The 22,208-nt window shown below is 42.7% G+C and overlaps 1 protein-coding gene across 1 annotated transcript; it reads right to left on the reverse strand.

The window, feature by feature from the left end:
• Positions 1–254: 254 nt before the first annotated feature.
• On the reverse strand, positions 255–17,496 carry Cenpn (centromere protein N). The gene is made up of 10 exons (XM_051201542.1): positions 17,321–17,496; positions 14,852–14,897; positions 10,321–10,380; positions 9,584–9,660; positions 7,494–7,670; positions 5,918–6,019; positions 5,035–5,098; positions 4,178–4,290; positions 618–744; positions 255–411 (listed from the first exon to the last, which is right to left on the reverse strand). Exons 1-10 carry the CDS (start codon positions 17,489–17,491, stop codon positions 329–331), a joined length of 1,020 nt encoding a protein of 339 aa, XP_051057499.1. The 5' UTR covers positions 17,492–17,496; the 3' UTR covers positions 255–328.
• Positions 17,497–22,208: the final 4,712 nt, after the last annotated feature.

Here is a 22,208-nt window from a genome sequence, read left to right on the forward strand (position 1 = left end):
CAAGATCAGCCACTGTGTCATACGCTTGGCTTCTGAGCATCCCAGTGTTAAGGTCAACTGGAAGCCTCTCATGTGTAAGTGTGTGTGTGTATGTGTGTGTGCACTTGAGTGTGCGTGTGATGTTACTTCCCAAGTACTCACAGCTGCTGTACTTAGTAGGAGAGAGGAGCTAGAGCATATAGGGAGGACATATTTAGTCCTAATACTTACATTAACAGCATTGAATTTCCAATGCCAAGGACTGATTTCTGAAATATAAGAGTATACACAGAAGCCAGCCAGCCACAACTGGAACTGCACATACAATATAAGCAAAGCCACATCTATCTCATTTATCTCTAATTTTAAAATAATTCATTTTCTTGCTTGGTATGCAGGTGAGCAGTGGAGAAAGTGGTGCATCTGCTATACCTGGAGAATGAAAAAGAAAAAAACACATCAGAATGAACATGGGAACCATCAGTTTAAAACTGGTTATGACCAGAAGCAAATTATGGTCGCCTTCTACTAAGCGCAGAAGGAGACTGCAGAGGCAGGAACGCCCAGAGGTCACAAGCTAGTCATCTACTGAGAATCAAAAGCAGCTGTCTGGCAAGTAAGACTCGCTGACCACTCACCGGCTGGTGCTAAGGATTTCAAAGCTTCTAAAAGGTGTGGGCTTGAGAATTTTACAAGGCACCGTAGAGGTTCTTTCCTGTCAGCCAAGATGCCCCCACTTATGTCACTCTTGAATTTGGTCTCCAGCTGTCAAACAAAAATGCTTATAAATTATGGTTAAGACCTGGAATCGGCTAGGATGGTGAGAGATAATGAACAATTTATGTATTCCATTAATCCCTGCCTTCGAGAAATACAAGGGTTAATACAAGCAGAGCCCATTTAACTTGCTAACTGCAAAGAGAGAAAGCATTTGGTATAGGAAAGGCATCCAACACAGGGAGTACTAGCAGAGTCCTCAGCAGGGTACTGATCTACAGGTGAGGCTGAGTGTCAGCACTATCCCAGGATAGTTCCTGACCTGTAGGAGACAAGAGTCTGTGCTGCCCTCATGTGCCCAATACATTTTGCAGTCAACAAAAAAGCTGTAAATCTCAGGGCTGGAGAGATGGCTCAGTGGTTAAGAGGACCTGGGTTAGGTTCCTATTACCCACATAGCAGCTTACAACCATCTGTCCATAACTCCAGTTCCAGAGGATTCTACACTGCCTCTAGCCTCCGCAGGCATTGGGCACACATCTGGTACATTATACACATTCAGGCAAAAACACACACATAGAAAAAAAAAAAAAACTTTAAATTCTATTACAGAAGACTCAACATATCTAGAAGCTGGATGTGTAGTAGCACATGCTTATAATCAATCCTAGCTCCAGGGAGCCAAGTCAAGGATTCCAAGTTTGAGACCAGACATCATCTCAACAGCCAACTGACCCCAAGGACCCTTCCCAAGCCAACCCTATCACACAGAAGTAGCACATTCCAGCTGAACCAGTTATCAACAACTCTGGATTCATGTTAGTGCTCCCCCTCACCCCCCCCCCCAGACTGGAGCAAATCTAAAACAACGTAGTATCTGACCTGTAAATATTTCAGTATGTATCTAAAAGAGGCCCAAAAGGAATCTCTATGTTACCGTCACACATCATTGCTATGTAGACTAGGTCTTGAACCTGCTCTCTAACATCAGCCTCCGAATGTGCAAATTACAGCCAATGTTTTGGAATGCTTATTTTTAATTTTTCAGGTGTTGGGTGTAATGTATGCAAACACTGGTGATGTTCTGAATAAGAATGGCCCACAAAGGCTCATATATTGAAAACTTAGTCATTAGGGAGTGATGCTTTTTTTCTTTTTCCAAGACAAGGTTTCTCTGTGTAGCTTTGAAGCCTGTCCTGGGACTAGCTGGGTAGACCAGAGGAGGCCTCAAACTAGGAGAGATCCACCTGCCTCTGCCTCCCAAGTGCTGGAATTAAAGGCCTGTGCCACCACTGCTCACCAAGGAGTGGTACTATTTGAAAGGATTAGAAGGATTAAGAAGTATGGTCTTGTTGAAGGAAGTGTGTCACCAGGGGTGGGCTTGGGGGTTTCAAAAGTCTTTCTCTTTGCTTGTGGATAAAGTTGTAGCTCCCAGCTACTGCTTCAGTACCTGCCTACGTGCTGCTATATTCACCACTATGAGGATAATGGGTTAAACTTCTGAAACTATAAGCAAGCCTCCAATTAAATGTCTTTCTACAAGTTTCCTTGGTCATGGTTTTCCTCACAGCAACAGAACAGTGACTAGGATAGCACTCTACTTCTGAGCTATCACCTTAAAACACAAACAATTCTTTAACATCATCAGATACCTAAGCATAGTACACGACCCTAGGTTTTCCTTTTCTGTTTGGAAGCAGTGCCTCACTGTGGCCTGGCTGCCCTGGGACCCTGGGTAGACCAGCCGCTTGAACTTGGAGTGATTCTTCTGTCTGTGTCTCCTATATGCTCACGTTTTAAAAACAAAAAATGCGAGTGATTTTTAAAACTTTGAGGCACTATGCTGAAGTATCTAAGTGATACTTGATGTCTGCAATGAGTTCAAATTATACTTAGAAGAGAAAGAGGACATGGCAAATGTAGCCATCGGCTAGTTAATGTGCACAAGTGGCATGCAGTATCATATTCTGGCCATTTCCTGAGGCTGGAGAAAATCAGGTGTGAGTGAGTGAGTGCACACCTAGACTATCAGAACACAACAATTCTAAGATGGTACACAGGCAAACTATCTCCTGAACCAGTGGCTCTCCAGCTTGTGTGGAGCCCAGTGCAGGCAGACAGCAGATGGAGGTGAATGGACACACCCCACCCTGACTCAGGATCTATGCTCCACCCCCCCATTCTCACATGACTGGTTCTACCAGTTCAGAGACCACACCCTGAGAGCTACTGTCCTACTTTAGGATCTCTTTAAAGGCATTCAGTCAATACAACACAAATAAGTATGACAGGGAGGAAGTGGGAGGTTCAGAAGTTTAGGCAAGCCTTGTCCACAAAGTGAATTTGAGGCTGGCCTCGGCTACAAGACCTTGTCTGAAAAACAAATAAGCAGGCTGGAAAGATGGCTCAGTGGGTAAAGTGCTTGTTGCTTGGGCATTAGGACCAGAGTCTGGGTCCCTAGCACCCATGTAAAAGCCAGGTGTGGTGGCATGTATGTATAACCCCAGCACTTGGGAGAAAGGAAGAGGCAGGAAGAAGCTGGGGCTCCCTGCACCCAGTCCAGCAAAAAAGGAGCTCTAGGCAAGGTGACAGATCCTGTCTCAAAGAATAAGGTCAAAAGATATCCGACACAGATCTTTGGCATCCATAACTGTGAGTACAAGTGAACAAAGCTGTGTGTACACACACATTAACAAACATAAAATCTCCAAAAACAACATGAAAAACACCAACATCTTCCTTTAAGAACAAATCAACCAAACAGCCTTTGGGCCTAAATGAGCCTAATGGCAGATGTGAGGGTGACTATGACATAAATTGAGTTCTTCTAATGGTGGCCATGGCCTTGAACTCCTGTACTCCTCAGGCATGTGGTGGGCAGCAACACCACTTTGTAACAAGTTTAATTTGCAGTACATTTGTACTACTGACATTTCATTTGGTGCCGGTGGAGCTAAGCAGTGTATATGCTTTCTTGTTTTTGTGCTTCTAAGTCAGCCAGGGCAGGTTTGCCACCAACTTGCTAAGTATCTTGGACTTGAGATCTTCTTGTCTCAACTTCCTAAGTGCTGGGACTACAGGTGTGTGCCACCATACCCAGCTCTTTCATGCAAGTACTTATGAGCATTTACTATATGCCAAATACTGTTCTAGGTGTGCATAGGCTAGTATGGTACAGTCCTCCTCCATCCCCCCAACTAGCAATATACAACCAAATTACTACAAAGACAAAATGCAAAAGCAAATTCAAAATTCAGGGTGTCTCCTTTGCTAAAAAGAGAACTTACAAATACAATAAAAAGATATGTAACTTACAAATTTGTTACATAAAGCTGAAGTAATAAATGAAAAAGGAATAGTTTTTGGACATGTTTTCCAGTTAAGGTTTCTGTACCCCAAAAAAAAAAAAACAAAAAAAAAAAAAAAAAAAAAAACAAACCAAAACACTAACTTACATGTGATGTTCACTGCACCATCCTACCTTATACTGTGCAAATTCCAGCTGTGGCTGTGGATAGGCTCCAAATGTCTTTTGAGTGATTCTTTGGATTCTTTCTTTTTCTTCCATGTTTTCATGAATGATGTTTGAATCCACTGTGAATGAGAGTTTGGATTGAGATGATTTGTGTAGCTCAGATATTTCCTATCCCTTCTTTTCATCATTATAAAAGTTATTACCCAGAAGAGTTGGAAAGCACAGGCTAACAAAAGGGAGTAAGAAATACCTATGGTGCCAGTACACTGTCTAAGTTCTAATACACTTTCTATAGTTACTATGAGTAATTCTGTATCAAGTTTCTTTGGTTAACATGGGACCCACAGCAGGCCTTATGCCTCTGGAGTCTGTGCTTTGTTCCTAATATGGGTTCTCTTTTCTTCCACTTTTACCTTCAGTTTCTAGGGAGACACTCAGGTTCTCTGTGAGTGAATAGCAATGCAACCACCATATTATTCTAGAACCAGCGTACCCAGCTCACTAAGAGCATGGGCTCCACCTTGGACAGACCTAGCTCGGTGACTCCATTCAAGCTTTCTTGAAACTCAGTTTCCCAGTAGTGCCACTTCACAGAACAGCTGTGAACACTGAAGTGACATCTCATGCAAATATTCTGGTATCCAGTGGGCATGAAAGGCACTCTCAGTGACTGTCATTCTTGTGAACTCTGTAGAACACCTGTGCTAGCTTGACTTTCTGCCTCCAAAGGCTCATTTCTTGATTTTTCTGAAGTATGAACTAGCTCTGCAATGAGATCCTAAGCACAACTGCTTTATTGTATAGCAGCCATCTGAAAGGCAAAGATGCCCTTCCCAACCTCAACTGTCTTAACGCACACATACAATTCATGTCTAGTCCAAGGCTTCCTTCTTGTAGAGGCACTGCAGAGTTGTGACTTTCAAAGGTCTAGGAGGAGAAAGAAAAGGTGAACATGTTATGCTATATAGATATTAATTGGGTTCTAAGATGTAAAATGTGTTAAATCGTTATCTTTGTTTTTTTGAGATGAGGTTTCTTTGTGTAGCTGTGGCTGTCCTGGAATTTGCTTGTTAGACTAGGCTAGCCTTGAACTCAGAGATCCGCTTGCCTCTGCCTCCCAAGTGCTAGAATTAAATATGTATACTACTAGTGCCTGGAAAATCTTATTTTTTGAAAAAGAGGTCTTATATTGTATATGCTGAGCCTAGGTCTTAGGACAGCAAGCTGTGCAGCATGGTTGTTTTAGGACCCGATGAAATACCACATCCAAACATTCCATCATTTTATCCTGGATGGAGGAGGGCTCATGAGGCCCCACCCCTTTCTGAGGAGCTCTAGGCGGTTAATGGTTAGGGGAAAGAAGTTGAATTGCTCAGTGTAGCCAATTCATAGTGCTCTTGCTAGGAAATAACCCCATATCCATATTCATGCCAGCAGCCCTAATTAAATGCAGAAGGCTTAAAAGAATCAACACCAGCCCCATGACAGTAGGAAGGGGACTTGTTGGGAAGAAGGGGTTTGGTGTGACAGGGAAGCGGATAGGAGGATGATGGGAACAATATGATCCAAGTACATTATATAAGTATGAAATTGTGAAAGAATAAAACAAGCAAACATGAACAAAGTGAAGTGACTGAAAGCCTCATCTACTTACCTCCAGGGACAGGCTGGGAGTGGCCCTCCACCTGTTCAGTGTGCACAAGAGTAAAGGAAAACTCAACTGTAAAGAGTTGCTCACTGGCTCACCTGGTCATACTCTTTAAAAACAATAGCCTTGAGCGAGTCCAGGTGCCGGCTTCTCAGATCCATTTGCACGATCTGATGGTGTTTGCTAGCAATTTTCAGGGCCTTGGAGGGAAAGGAGCAAGACTGTTAGGACTGCAGCTGGGTCTGCACACCTTGCTAAGTTAAATGCAGGCATTACAACTAAGAATGAAAAGAACACTGTGTGGAAGCTCAGGATCCCAGCCCTGAGGAGGCTGGGGGTGGGTGGTGAGGGTTGGTGGGGGGGAGCCCCAGCTGAAAACGACAACAACCCCAAGAAGAAAAGAAGTTTAAGAAATTTAATCCTATGACCTGTTACTCACTTTTGGGATCCTGGGGCCTGCTACTGACAATGGACTGTGAGGTGCTTTAGCAGATAGGTGTGTGGGAACCAGGCAGCCAACCAGAGAGCTGCTCATGGCACCCAGCTCAAGCTTGAGTTCTGGAAGGACAGAAGATGCTAACAGGGGGAGTAGTAATGACTAGGCCAAATTTGGGAGGAATTGTCTTATGGAAAGAAGCCAGGACACCTGTGATACCAAAGTGTGGTTTGAATATGAAGGGTTTCCACAGGCTCATATATTTGAATGCTTTGTCCAGGGAAAGAAATGTGTGAAAGGATTAGAAAGTGTGGCCTGGTTGCAGTAGGTGTAGCAAGCGTGTCACTGGGGATGAGTGTGCGGTTTTAAAAGCCCATGTCCCAGTTTTCCCCCTCAGCCCCTTTGCCTGTAGATCAGGATGTTGCTCCCTCTCAGCTACTACTCCAGTGCCTTGTGTGCAGCCATACTCCCAGCATGGTGATAATGCATTTTATCTCTGAAACTGTAAGCCAGCCCCCAATGAAATACTTCCTTTTATAAGAATTGTCTTGATCATAGTGTCTCTCCACAACAATACAACACTGACTAAGACACAAAGGCAGACCCATTAAAAAGGAGAGGGGCTACCTCTGACACAGGTAATATTTTTGCATACACTATGTATGGAAAGTGGTCACAATGGCAAATTGCTAGTAAGCAGAATATAGAAATACAAAAAGCATTATTGGTGATACTGACCAAACAGCCTTAGAAGGAGACAGCAAGATGACAATAGGGAGTAGAAAGAAGGGCAGAGCTTTGATGACTCATCTTTTACCTTTTGAACTGGTTCCATTTGTTTTTATATTAAGCATGCATTATTTTTATATTTAACAACAACAACAAAAAAAGACTAGACCAAGTTAAGTTAATACTTTTGTTACATTCCACTGCAGGTAAGAAAGCTCTCTGCTGGGTGATGGTGGTGCATATCTTTAATCCCAGCACTCAGGGAGGCAGAGGTAGGCAGATCTCTGTTAGTTCAAGGCCAGCCTGGTCTACAAAGCTACAGAGAAACCCTGTCTCCAAAAACAAAACAAAAAACAAACAGAAGAAGACGAAGAAGAAGGAGAAGGAGGAGAAGAAGAAAGCTCTTTGATCCTTACCTTAGAAGAGCAGGAACTAGGTTTCTTTACACTAAATATTATTGGCATTTATACCTATGTGGACCTTTGTGGCTGCTGTAATCTGTTTCCTACCTGATGGAGAAGGGGTACAGTGCTCTTCAGATGGCAGGTGGAAATGAAGGCATATGGAGTCTGGGGATAATACACCACAAAAGTGGGTTTGTACTGGTTTGGCTGTGAATACTGTGTTCCCCAGGCAACCCTAATCCACACGGCATTGTTCCCGTCGACTTTGAAGCTGACCGTAACCTTGTAAAGAAAAGATGTAAGCGTCCTGGTTATATCATCATGGTACCTGAGACACAAGCAATGTTACTGTAGTTTTTCATGCGCGTGGATACCTGACAGTTTTGTTTTCTACTTAAGTTATATTTATTTGTAAGTATATGTGAGGGCACACACTTGCCACACACAGAACACATATGGAGGTCAGAGGACAATCTGCAGGAGCCAGTTCTCTCCTTCTGACACATGTGTCCCCGGGAGCCAACTCGGTCCATCAGGCTAGGCAGCAAGTAACTACTGGCTGACCCATCAATCACATTGGCTCTTTTGACTTTTATGACATGGTTTTTGGACTCTTTGGAATAACATTTTATGATTATTTTATAAAGATATAGTTGGGTGGTGGTGGCACATGCCTTTAATCCTAGCACTTGGGAGGCAGGGGCAGGTGGATCTCTGTCTCCAAAGCTACACAGAGAAACCCTGTCTTGAAAACAAAACAAAACAACAAAAAAAAAAAAACAAAACAAAACAAAACCAAAGGGGGTGGGGGGTGGAAAGATATATTTCCAGCTTACAAAGTTTTTTTTTTTTTTTTTAAGGAAAAAAAATCCCTTAAAACAACTTAGAATTGGGCCAGAGAGACAGCTCACAGGTTAAGAGCACTTGCTGCTTTTGAGGAAGACCATGATTTGGTTCCTAGCACCACCAATGGGGTGGCTCACAACTATCCATAACTACAGTTCTAGGGGATCTGGTGCCCTCTTCTGACTTCTGCAGACACCAGACAGACAGGCACTCAGTGCACAGATATACATGTAAACATTAACACACATAGAGTAATAAAATAAAATGATCTATCTGGCTGGATACAGCTTTTTCCCCAGTCTTGGGAGACAGAGACAGGCAGGTCTTTGTGAGTTCTAGCCAGCTAGGGCTACGTAGTAGAGTCTATCTCAAATATAACACAATAAAATACAATAAAATAAACCCAACCAAAAAAAAAAAAAAAAAAAGGGAGCAGTGTTTTTTTCTATGAAGCCTTTCTAGTATTGCTAGCTAGCACACTTGCTTCGCACCGAAGCTGACAGCAGGATTTCTATGTGTCAACTGATCCCGATATTCTTCCGCACCACTCAGCTGCTAGAGCCACTTGGGGATGTGGCAGCACATGAGGTTCTGTGTGGTATCCATGTCACAAACAGCCATCAGTCTTTCTAAACCTGCAGCTATGACTGCACTTGCTCTGGAATTTAATAGCCACTGCTAGGTCATCAGCTAGCTCCAGTCCACCTTCCCTTTGGGCCCTGACCCAAGAAAGGAGAACCTAAAGAGAGGGCCAGTTGGCTTGCTGTTTCCTCCCTCTGGGATCTTACTCCAGGAAAAGCAGGTGGTTATACTGTCTGCTGGCTCAGAGCAACTCTGCACTCAGCTGCTTGTCCTGACCCCTGGTACAATGAGGAAGGACTTTCCCTGTCTGGGCTGTGGGTTTGCAGAATGGTAAGCAGTAGAGCTTGCTCTCCTCTGGGGCTCAGTGGCCCCTACTGGTTGAACAGCTGAGGGTCTTACTCTGGATCTCTTTACTTCCCATTGCAAAAGCAAAAGTGACAGCTGACCAATAGCAGAGCCACTAGTCACATGTGGACCATCTAATGGGAATTCATTAAGTAAGTTTAAAGATTCATTTGCTCAGTGACATCAGCCACCTATCAAGCCCTCACGTGGCAACTGGACATTGTCAGCAGAGGACGCTTCTGCCAGGGCAGAGTTCCAGTGGACACCACTACTCCTAAAAAGTACTGTGTGGGATGGGCAGGTGAGAGATGCAAGTTTTTATATTTTTTCAGTCTGTTAAGGTAATGGCATATTATCCTCTCTCCCTCCCTAGGTATCACTAAATTGAATTTTGTAGAAAGCCAAGAGGACCGTTTTCTTACATTTTTTAATGCTCTCTGAAGAATTTTCTTAAAGGAACTTTGGAACCGTTTCATGTCAAAAAGGTCAACATCTTCACCTGTCAAAGTGCAAAGAGATATCAAAAGAGGTTAAGGGAGCTACAATGTCTTTGACTGTGTATCCCAGAGCAGTAATAGCCACACCACACATGCCCCTTGGTGCTAGGGAATATAACGAGCAACAGTCATATCTTTCAAAAGAAGCCTGAGAGAGCAGACTGCTAGGCACATCCGTGTCACCCCATCACCCTAGATCAGTGGTTCTCATCCTTCCCGATGCTAAGGCCCTTTAGCACAGTTCTTCATGCTGTGGTGGCCCCAGCCATAAAATTATTTTATTGCTACTTCATAACTGTTTCTTTGCTGCAGTTATAAATCATAATGTAAATATCGGTGTTTCCCAATGGTCTTAAACAACCCTTGGGAAAGGGTCATTTGACCCCACCAAATGGTCTTGACTCACAGGTTGAGAACCACTATTTTGGAGGCAAAGGCAGGAAAACCATCTAAGTTCAAGACCAGCTTTGTCTACACAGTGAATTCAAGGCCAGGCTAGGTTACATAGTGAGTTCAAGGCTAGCCTCTGCTACACAGGGATACAATGACTCAGAAACAAACCGTCCCCCCCCACCTCCCACACACAAAAAGACCACATTTGCTCATTTTTAAATTGCCACAATACAAAATTCAGATGTTCAATTTAATGTGGAAAACATTACCTGGTTCTTTACTCATCTGAAAGACATTCCAAAGCTTCTGGTGCTGATAAACTTGAGTATCTGCGAGAGAAGGACTTACAGCTTAGTGGTGTATATTAGGACTTTGAAGTATGTGCTAACAAATATACATTCATTTTTTTTAAACCAGCACAAATGTGTAAGATGACACTGACAATTTGAACAAAATGTGTTTTTGTGGTCTTCTTTCCCATCCTCTCACAAATACATACTTATAATACTATAAAATAATAGTAACCCATGAACAAGGTGACAGAGCTTTGAAATTAAAATGAAATTTAAAATACCCAAACCATAAAATTTAAATGGAGTAAATTTATTGCAGACAAATTCCAATTACTCAATTCAATATAGATAATAGTTCAGTTTTGATGTTTATCATTTTTTGCCAGGTCTTTTGCTATTTTAATTTAGTTTTTTAAACAGGCAGAGGTAATTTCTGTATATGGAAGTTTTTCCTGAATTTATATCTATACACCATAAGAGTGGCTGGTGCCCATGGAAGCTAGAAGAGGGTGTAGGCGCCCTTGGATTGGAGTTACAGATGGCTGGCAGGTGCCATATGGGTGCTGGGAATAAAACCTGGATCTCCAGGAAGAATACCAAGTTTTAATAGCTGAGCCATCTCTTTATCTCTCATTTGTCATTTTTACATACATCTGTTACACAAAACACAGCATGCACCTACAAGATGGAATGACTCTGACAACGGTGTTATGGCAGGCAGGTCTTGAGGCCCAAGACCTCTTCTCCAGTTCTTTAGACAATTCATTCCCCTCTCAAGCCTGCTCTTTCCTCAGCAGCATCTACTCAATGACCTACCCCGATTACACCCAAACTGGCCCTGATCTCTCCAAGGCACTTGTGAAGATGAGGGACTTGTTCACTGCTGTCGCCCAGGCTAACCCTGCCTGTATAAAGCACCCAATACATGCATATGGAGTAAAGGCAAGGGTAAGTGTGTGACTCAGAAGATGCCCTTCACGAGATGTGAAGAGTATCTGAAGGAGGAATGGGAACTAGGGGGTCAGCAAACTCAACTCTTTCCCTTCATCCTGGACTCAAGGGATGTTCCTGTGCTGACCTCCATCTGAACTCCATCTGGGTCTTCACCTCAGATTAGGCTTTCTAAACTCTGAAGGGGATATGGACCCAGCTCTCAGGGTACTGTCAACTTCAGCATCTCTCCCTAGGTTCAGCATCTTTTCCTTTCCTGGATCTGCATGTCCCTGTAACAGGCCTCTACTTTTCTTCATGGCAATGGGCCTGGCAGCAGATCACTGATTGATTGGTTTTATCTGTAGCAGATGTCAAAAGGCAAGTGTGATGCCAGTCCCTAAAGTGGTTTTCTTCTTACACTTTTTCATCTGGTTCTGTGTTTAAAATTGATTAGACTTGTTAATTTGTCTCTGAATAAGACTGGCATGACAGAAAGTTAGAACTTTTGTCAAAAGCTCCATTACACATCACCTAAAAGGTGAACATCAAGACTTAGATACTAATGGACAGCTTTACCTAAAACAGACACATGCTAGCCTACCCCTACCTGTGAAAGATGATCATGATATACCTGCACCTACAGCTTCCACTTCGTAGTGGGGAGGGCTCCCAGCTCATGTGTAGACATGAGAGAGTCTTGCAAACTCAATCCACTTGTCTTTTCCCTGGGCTAGGTGTAAGCTCCTCCCATTTCTTGACCCTCTGTCCTCCCTCTATTCTGACTACCACCCTCTTTTGCTTATACCTCTCCAGATGATCCTGCAGGTGTCTGCATTCTCTTCCCCTCTGGTCTCTCTTGTGCTGTAACCAGAATGATCTCTCAAAAACAAGTACCTAATTCTTTTGGCTCATAACCTGTCAAGGGCTGACATAATTCTTAGGATGGAGGCTGACACCATTCTAGTGGCTTCCAAGTCTCTGCATTATCTCAACATTCCCTTCTACTGGAGGCCAGCTTGTATCTTCTCTTGCATCTCTGGCACTCTTCTCCCGCCCCAAGCCCATCAGTTTCCTCCTCAACTTCTCTCTCTACTGCCTGGCTAGCTCATTCTTTGGCTCTCAAGTTGAACATGATCTATCTCCTCAAGGAAGTTGACCACTGAAAAAGATCATGTGCTCTGTGCTTTCATAAGCTCTTAATTCTCCTTCACACGCTCACTATCACTATCACTATCCTCAGCTAGACCTCAGTATCCACAAAATCGTGAATTATGGGCTCTGCTCACCAGTGCTGTATGGGTCCACCTTTTTTTTTTTTTTTTTAATTTTTTCCTTTTTTAAATTTAAGTCTGAAATAAGGCTGTTTTGCATATCAATCCCAGTTCCCTCACCCCCTCTCCTCCCCTATCACTCCTCCACCCAACCCCAGCCTATCCCGTTTCTGCTCCCCATGGAAGGCCTCACCTTCAAAGTCTATCATATCATTTGGGATAGGGCCCAGGCCCTCCCTCATGTATCTAGGCAGAGAGAGTTTCCCACTTTGTGGGATTGGCTACCAAAGTCCATTCGTATACTAGGGATAAATACTGATCCATTACTAAAGGCTCCATAGATGCCCGGTCCTCCTAACTACACCCACGTTCAGGGGTCTGGGTTGGTCCTATGCTGGTTTCCCAGCTATCAGACTGGGGGCCATGAGTTCCCTCTTGTTCAGGTCAGCTGATTCTGTCTACTTTTTTTTTTTTTTTTATTGTTAAGGAATTATTTATTTTTATTTTGTATATATGAGTGTATGTCTACAGGCATGTAATTATACAATGTAGAGGTAAGAAAAGGGTGTTGGAGCCTCTGTAACTGGTGTTAGAGACAGTTGTGAACTGCTATATGGATGCTTGGTAACAAGCACTCTCTGCTGATCTGTCTCTCCAGCCCTGGATCCACCTAATAGCTGCTCAGTTGGAATCTAATGACAGAAAATGAGGCAAACTAAATCACAGGAGGATTCAGCCATAGCATAGCTGGAAAAAATTGATAGAGATGATTTTTTTTTTTTTTTTTTTTTTTTTTTAGATACACTTCCTGTCATACAGGCAGTTAATGTATGTGCCATTTAGTTTTCTGTCAGCTTGATAAAAGCTAGGGACACGTGAGAAGAGGGAACCTTAATTTAGAAAATGCCTGCATTAGGTTGGTGTATTTTTTTAAACTGATGATTGATATGGGAAGGCCCAGTCCACTGTGGGTGGTGCCACCTCTAGGCAGGTGTCCTCTGGTACTATAAGAAAGCAAACTGAGTAAGCCAGGAGGAGCAAGCCAGTAAGTAGCATTCTTCCATGGTCTTTGCTTCCGTCCTTACTTCCAGGTTCCTGCCATGTTTGAGTTTCTGCCCTGACTTTCCACTTTATGAGGGGCTATAAACTATAACCTGAAATAATGTGACCCTTTCCTCCCCAAGTTGCTTTTCATCATGGTTTTCATCCCAGAAACATAAAGAAAACTGGGCAAAATATAATGACAACAAATTAATAAAAACCAGGCTCTGGTCCAGAAAGACAGCTCAGCTGGTAAAGGTACCCGCTGACAAGCCTGGCAACCTGAGTTTGATCCCTGGAGCCTTCAAGGTAGGAGAGAACTGACTACTTGGCCACCCACTACCCATGTGCTGTAGCACTTGTATGTATGTTGTGGGGGTATGCTAGAAAGAACCCCCAACCCAGAGAGACCACTCCTGTTCCAAGTGCTTGACTTGCACTTTCATTTGACCCTACCACAACCTTACTCCATCACCCCCATCATCATCATCATCATCATCATCATCATCATCATCATCATCATCATCATACAGATCTGCCAAAAGGAAACACCAAGGCAAGTGATGTGAGCCACTGCTCCCAGGGAAGCAATTCAGGGAAGCAATGATGGAGCCATGAAACCAACCAAAGCAATCTGTGTTCTTAAATTTTAAAATGTGAATACTGAAGAAGAGAAAAATCCAAGACGTAACAAGGCATGTGAAGCTGCATTATATAGCAGCTTCCCAGGGACACATTTTCAAATATGCACAAAGTAAAGTCCAACAAATGATATATGCTCATGATGAGTCAGTTCTTATCTCTAAAGGTCCTGAGTTCCCACAGTCCTGAAAGCAGGAATGGACTATTTCATGTCCACAGATTTAGGTAAAGTCTGAGGGTCAAAGAGGAGATACAACTCAGCAAGAGGCATTAGACTTGCCAGGGAAATAGCAGGGGCCATGCTTCTCAAATCTAAAGTCTGCGTCTTTAAAGATTCATTTTATTTTTATGAGTGTAAGTGTTTTGGCTGTTTGTATGCACCATGTGCATGCAATAGCTCACAGAGGCCAGAAGAGAGAATCAGATTCCTGGAACTAGAATTCCTGGTGGTTCTGAGTCATCATGTGGTTGCTGGGAACTGTACTCAGGTCCTCTGCAAGAGCAGCCAGTGCTCTTAACTGCTGAACCATCTCTCTAGACCCTAGAATCTGCATTAACACAGGAAATTCCTAATGATGAAACAAAACTCCAATGCATAAAGACAAATCCCCAAAACTTACACACGATGTCTAAAAGGGCCATGTCATCAAGACTTGCACACTTCCCCTGAAAGAGAGGGTGAACAGATTAGGAAATGAGGCAGTAGGTCTGCTGCTAGTCCTCTCAAGCCTATTTTAGGGCTGGTCAGAGCATTCTATTAGTATGCCTGAAGTAATGTTTTGACAATCCATTTCCAAACTACACTCTCCTGTTAGCCAACAGTTACATCTCCACTTCTTGCCTCAGTCCATATTCTCCTGAAACTCATCTCACATTATCACTTAACTTAGATTTTTAAAACATTAAAAAGCCAGGTATGACGGTTCACAACTGTAATCCTAGTACTTGGGAAGCAAAGGCAGAAGGATTGCAAATGAGCTTGAGGACAGACACGACTACAGAGTGAGACTCTGTCTTAAAAAACAAAACAAAACAAAAAACCCACTACTCTTGAGCATACATTAAACTGCACACATACTGTGGTTTGCATGTCCTACATGGTGAGCAGTTCCCCACCAGTAGGTGGTGCTGTTTGGTGGAGGGTGGAGCCTCACTGGAGGAAGATCACAGGAATTGTATGATTTGGCTCTTGGGGGCTGGCCATACTTCCTATACTTCCTGTTTAATGAGTGTCCATGCAACCTGACCAGCCAGTGAGCTGATGGACTGAATCTCCAGGAATGTGAGCCAAAACAAACCCTTTCTTGCTGACATTGCTTTTGTTGGGGCATTTTATCACAGCCACAAGTAAGACAATATATTTAAAAATTTCAGATGTGGTCATAAATATACTCATGAAACCAGGTATGTCAATGTGGCAAACACGCCCAGCAATCTCCATGCACAATTTCCTTGTGCCTCTCTCTCTCTCATATCCTTTTCTGTTCCCACTTCTTTTCCACTCAGTCCTTGGTGCTCAGGCAACTACAGATCCTCCTTCTGTCACAACATTTATAGTTTCTAGTTTTATATGAATGCTAACATAAGGTTGGATTCTTTTTTGATCTGGCTTCCTTTACCCAGCATAATTATTTTGACACTGAGCCACATTTTTGCATCTATAGTTCAATTCTTTTTTACTGCTAGTAATTTTCTGTTTTGTGAATATGACACAGTTTGTTGCTTACCGGTGGATGGACTTGAGTTGTTCCTAGGTTTTAGCTATGATGAACACTATACTAATATTAGTGTCTTTCTGCAGATATGCATCTGTTTTCGTTTCTCTTGAGCGAATGCCCACCATAGGCTAAATCTATGGTGGCAAATTTTTAGACAAACTGTCAAGTGCTGGAAAATGAGACCCTGGCTTCAATTCCAAACACAAAACACAAAATATATGCTGGGCTTGAGGTATAAACAACTCAGCAGATACCTTTGCTCAGCATGCACCAGGCCCTAGGTCCAAAGTCTAGCACCAGAAAAAAAACAAACAACCCCCCCCCAAAAAAAAAACCAAAAACCATCTATTCCAAATAGGTATGATTAGTCTTCCCAATCCTAGCCATCCTAATGACCATATTTTGTGGCTTTTATTTTCATTTACGTGATGACTAGTGATTCTGAACACTACTTCTTCATATGTGAATTTTCCACCTGTATGTTTTCTATGGGAAAGTGTCTAACCAAACCTTTTACCTGTTAAAAAAATATTTTTAACGTGGGTATGTGTTTTGCCTGCATGTATGTCTGTGCACCATGAGTGTGCCTGATGCCCTGGAGGCTAGAAGAGGGTGTAAGATCTCCTGGAAGTGGAGTTATAGATGGTTATGAGCTGCTGCGTTGGTGCTGGGAATGGAATCAGGTGTTCTGGAAAAGCAGCTGGTGTTCTTATTCACGGAGCCATCTATGATCTTTTCTCTTATTACCGACTCTTTCGACTTTCTAACACATTTGAGCTGCAGGCTCCTTACAGATCAGGGTTTGGAAATAGTTTCCATCAGTCTGTGGCTTTTCTTAATTTTTCAAAGAAAAAAAAATATTAATTCAACTAGTTAATCAATTGTTTTTTCTTTTATAAACCACCTTTTTGGTGATCTAAGAAACCTTGCCTAGTCCAAAGATACAAAGATTTTGTTGTTCCTACACAGTTTATGGTTTAAGTATTACATTTGGGTCTTGGATCTCGTTTGAGTTTTTTTTTTTTTTTTTTTTTTAAACAGTAGGGGGGATGGACTGCACTAGTAGTCTTTCTTCTTCCTGAGACAGTCTTCTTATGCAGCTGACCCTGAATTCACTGTGTAGCCCAGGCTTTACCTGAACTCTAGCTATCCCTGCCCTGGCTTACACAGTTCTGGAACTGAACAGATACAGCACCTGGACCAGCAAAGGTGTTTTGGCATATAAGTATCCAACTATTTTAGCCCATCCTTCCCAGAATTGTTTTTTTGTACCTTGCTTTTAAAAAATCCATTAATCATGTGTACATATTGGTCTAACTTTATTATTCTATTGCATTAATTTACTCGGCTGATAATTTTGAACAACTTTACCTCACACATCAGAATTACTTCCTGGGCTAGAAATTCCTTTCTCTGCCGCCAGTTTATGGTCTGCAGTTGGTCTTCAGACAAAAAGTTCCAGGCTTTTAGGATGGTCTTAATCTCACACAAGGGGATTTTCAAGATACTCCTCCGGAGAAACTCGGCAACATTCTCATCCATTTCTTTGGCCCTTGGATACAACAAGAAGAGCACAGTAATGCATTAACCCAGTGCAGAAAGTTGAGTGTGAATTGTTCAGGATCTTATTTAACTCAGGATTTGTTAGGTCAGACACCCGATGTTTACCCTTTCTAACAGTATGCATTGTTTGAGAACACAGACTTTACTCTTTAAGCTGCACTAGTGCATGGTCTCATGTACCTTAGGCTGGCTCACACTCAGTATGTGGCTGAGCATGACCCTGAATCCCTAAAAGGTATAGATATTTATTTTGTTTTTAATATGTGTCTTTGTACATGAATGTGGGTGTCTGAGGAGTCTAGAGGTGTCAGATCCCTGGAACTGAAGTTATAGCTGGTTATGAGCCACCAATGTGGGTGTTGGGAATTGTATTTGGGTCTTCCAGAAGACAGCAAGTGCTCTTAACTGCTAAGGTACCTCTCCTGCCTGACCTTCAACTTTTGACCTCTTGCCTCTACTTCCCAAGTGTGGGATTATGGAGTGAGTGAGTCACTGTGCTGGGTTCTAGTCAGCAGTGGGTTAAAGCCTGGGCTTCCTGTGTGCCAGGCCATACCCTACCAACTGAGCTGTACCTACATCCCAAAACCCAGATGCCAGGCCATACCCTACCAACTGAGCTGTACGTCTGGAAAAAGTCTTACTCTGTAGCTCAGGCAAGCCTGGAATCTACTATATAGCCAAGTCTGGCTTCAAAATGGTAGCAATCTTCCTGCCTCAGCCTCCTAAGAGGTGTAATTAGAAGTGTGAGTCACTATAGCCAGGATGCTTTAGAACTAAAAAATAAATAAATAAAGTGCTGTTATGATTTGAATACGGTCTGTACAAAAGGGTTTTTTTTTTGTTTGTTTTGTTTTGTTTTTTTTTAAATACCAATTTAATGCTTTAAGAAGCCTAGTAGAAGGTGATTAGGTAGGTGACGGGTACAACACTCATCGTGATTAATGCACTCTCATAGGAAGTCAGGTTAGTTTCCTCAAGACTGTTGTATTTTTTAAGCTAGCTGGGGAGATGATTCAGTCAGTAAAGAGTTTGCTGCATAAGTTGCTTACAGTTCCCTTGTAAAAATCTGATGCTGGGGTGTGGGGATGAGGGCAGAAGGCTTGAGTAGGCAGGCTTGCTGGCCAGTCAGTTTAGCAGAATTGGTGAGCTGAAGATTAAGTGAGAGACTGCCTCAGAAAATAAGGTGGAAGATACTGAATGTCTATCTCTAAAACAGACACACACTCACACCCACATATATTCACAAGCAAAAATATACATAAACACTTACTTGCACACCCAGGAACTCACATAACCACACACACACACTCACAGGGTGGGCAGGGTGTGTTAATCTAGTCATGTAGATCTAGGACTATAAATTTAGCATTCAGAAGGACAAATACTAGGGCTATCTAGTGCTGCATTGTCTGTGTGTGTATGGTGGCTTTCCTCACTAGCTTTCTGGTTTCCTCTATTCTTTTGTCTATATAGCTTGCTCCTCACACATGGCCCTGTAATAAAGCCCTCTGCCATACTACAATGCTGCTAATACAATGCCAGTTACTTAGGAACTTATTTCTGAGCTGGGTGGTGGCAGTTCATGCCTTTAATCCCAGCATTCTGGAGAGGCTGGTAGCTCTTTATGAGTTTGGGGCCATTACAAAGCAAGTTCCAGCCAAAGCTACACAGAGAAACCCTGTCTCAAAAAATAAAAAACCAAACCCAAAACAAAAAACAAAACAAACAAACAAACAAAAAAACACCAAAAAACAAAAACAAAAAACCAACCAAACAAAAACAAAAAAATCCAAAAAACTTATTTCTGGAATTTTTCATGGAATATTTTACCCAATGGCAGCTTTCCTATGAAATGTGAAACTAGAAGTAAGTGTGGACAATTGTAGTGTCTTGTTTTCATGCTTCAGTACCAATTGTATCTTACTGTCTGCTGTGTCTGCAGGTAAAGAGTCTTCCATTGCCTACTCAGTCCTGAGCCCTGAACAGGGATAGCTCCCTCGACAACAGGTGACCATCAGGAGCATTAAAGCTGTGGTTCAGGGAAGGGAGATCCCAAGCCTTTATTACTTTCTTCAGAGCCTTTAAATGGTACAGCTAAGTCTACTGTTACCTGAATTGGGATGCTGAACAGGAGGTAAAATGCAAGCAAGCACCCCACCTTCCACCCCCAGGGTCTCACTATGTAACTCTAGCTGTCCTGGAACTCACTATGTAGACCAGGCTGGCCTCAAACTAATGAGATACACTTGTCTCCCAAGTCTGATATTAAAGACCTGTGCCACTATAGCAAGCAAACAAGCATAATTTCAAAGTGAAGAATAAACAAAGCCTGTATAGACTTTAATTTCCTTGAACAGCTTGTCTTTCTAGAACGGGACACAAAGACTTTGGTATCCATGTTTAAGATGAAAACAGGCCTGCCATTCTCATGAGTCCCCCACAATTCCAGGATTACTAAGAATAAATAGAGGACTATTCTCCACAGGAGGCCTGGCTGTGACTGACATCTAACATTATAAGAACTTCTTAAATACTGCATGTAACTTACTGACATTGACTGCTGGCTAAAAGATATGCAACTGACCATACATTATTATGTATTTATATAGTTATGCCATGGGTGTGCTAGACAAGGTGTCAAGGGCCCTGGAGCTGGAGTTATAGGCAGTTGTGAGCCCTTCATGTGGCTGCTGGGAACTCTCACTCAGGCAGTCTGAAAGAGCAGCAAGGAGATACTCTCTATATCTTATTTTTATCTTTTGAGACAGAGTTTCATGTATCCTAGGGTAGCTATAAACTTCTGATCTTCCTGCCTACATCTCCTGGGTACTGGTATTACAGGTGTGGGCTACCATGTTAGGTTTCATGTGGTTTGAGAGATGAACCCAGGGCTTAATGCATGTCTGGGAAGAATTCTAGCAACTCCATCCCCACTCCATTGACTGTATTTTAAAAAGGCACTATAAACTATAGCATGGTTTTAGATGAAAAAATAGTTGACAATTCACGGCCAGGAGGGAGTGGCAACACCTTTAATCCTAGCACTCAGGAGGCAGAGATAGGTGGATCTCTGTGAGTTCAAGGCCAGCATGGTCTACAGAGTGAGTTTCAGGACAGCCAGGGCTGTTACACAGGGAAACTCTGTCTCAAACAAACAAACAAACAACAACAGCAACAACAACAACAACAAAAACCCAGCTGAATTAAGGTTGTGAAAAAGGACTGCCATTTGCTTGTACTGTTCAGTTATAGGACCATTCTTCCTTAACAGTCAAAACCAAAACCTTCAGCATGGTCCATAAGACCATTATTACCTGGCCCTTGTTTCCTTCTTGCTGCCACCCCCACCCCTCCATTTCCTTCTTCTTCTTTGTTTGTGCATCTGTATTAGAGGAAGGATTTTAGGGCTTTTAGCTGCTTCTCCAGGCCCACCTCTTCAGCTCCACTGTGTCTTAGTTCCTGTAAGATTAAGGATCCCTTGAGGTGGGGATGGAGCATTGTACTTGCAGCAACCATTGACTAGAAGGTTCTTGTTGTAATTCAGTTCTCAGTTTGATTCCTTCCTGGAAACTTACTTCACCCATCCAATAAAAAGTTATTTTACAATATTCCAGTGCTTATTGTCTTTACAGAACCACCTGCCATCAGCTTTATTATTTTACCACAGCTACAATAATTTCTCTCTCTCTCTCTCTCTCTGTATGTGTGTGTGTGTGTGTGTGTGTGTGTACGCGTGCACCCGTGTGCACACACACAGGCTCAGGACAGGGACTATGTTGGTCTTATCATTACTATGATTCTAAAATCTATAGCCCTATTACTGTCCTGGCAAGAGTAAGGTCATTCTAAGGAGAATCACTTGTGTGCCTCCCTTTTGAGACTAAAGACACCAAGAAGATGCAACTTGGCAGAAGGAAAGGCTGACACCTGGTGTCGGTCAGAGGAAGTTTTTTGCCAACTTGTCAGTACCTCCTTTGAGAGAGACTGAAACCAGGATGATGGCTCAGAGATGGGCAGGACCACACCGTGACCAGGACTGCTTAGTTGTGAATGCCTTCTGTTGTCTATTTAAACTTCTGTCTCAGGTATGAGCATCAAACATGAACTTCCTGGTGGTGGGTCACCTCTTTGTTCTTCCCTGTGTGGTCACTCTGAATAAACCTCTTTTCTATACTTTTCACTATGACTTATCCTTTTAATTGGTCTAGTGAGGATAGTATGGTGACTGAGCCTAGCTTGCTAGGGTTGTCAGGGCCCAGGCTCTGACTCTTAATTTCAGAGACTGTCAATCAAGTCATCCAGGGAGTCCAGTCAAGAACCATTTCATAAGCACTTGTAAATACCTGACAGACAAAGGACTGGATACTGTCCCTAAGCAGTGTGCATGTGAGAAGGATTTGGGTTTAACAGTTGGCCAGCTATCAAACAAACACTTCATCCTTGAAGAACATATGGTAAACGGGGAGGGTATATGCATAGCAGGCATTGATTACTGCCATCGCAGTACTAACCAGCCTTGACCCTGCTAAACCAAGCGAGGCCAGAGGCCTCGGAGTGGGGTGCCTAAAGATGAGATACAACATTCCCTGGGACTTCTGAAGATTCTTAATTCTGAGTGGCTTGCAGAATGTCATTCCTAGAAGAAATGACAGAGAGGGCGTACAGTATCAGTAAAATTAGCAAGCCCTTGAATGAA

This window comes from Phodopus roborovskii, unplaced genomic scaffold, assembly GCF_943737965.1.
Source record: "Phodopus roborovskii unplaced genomic scaffold, PHOROB, whole genome shotgun sequence".
Taxonomy (NCBI): Eukaryota; Metazoa; Chordata; class Mammalia; order Rodentia; family Cricetidae; genus Phodopus; species Phodopus roborovskii.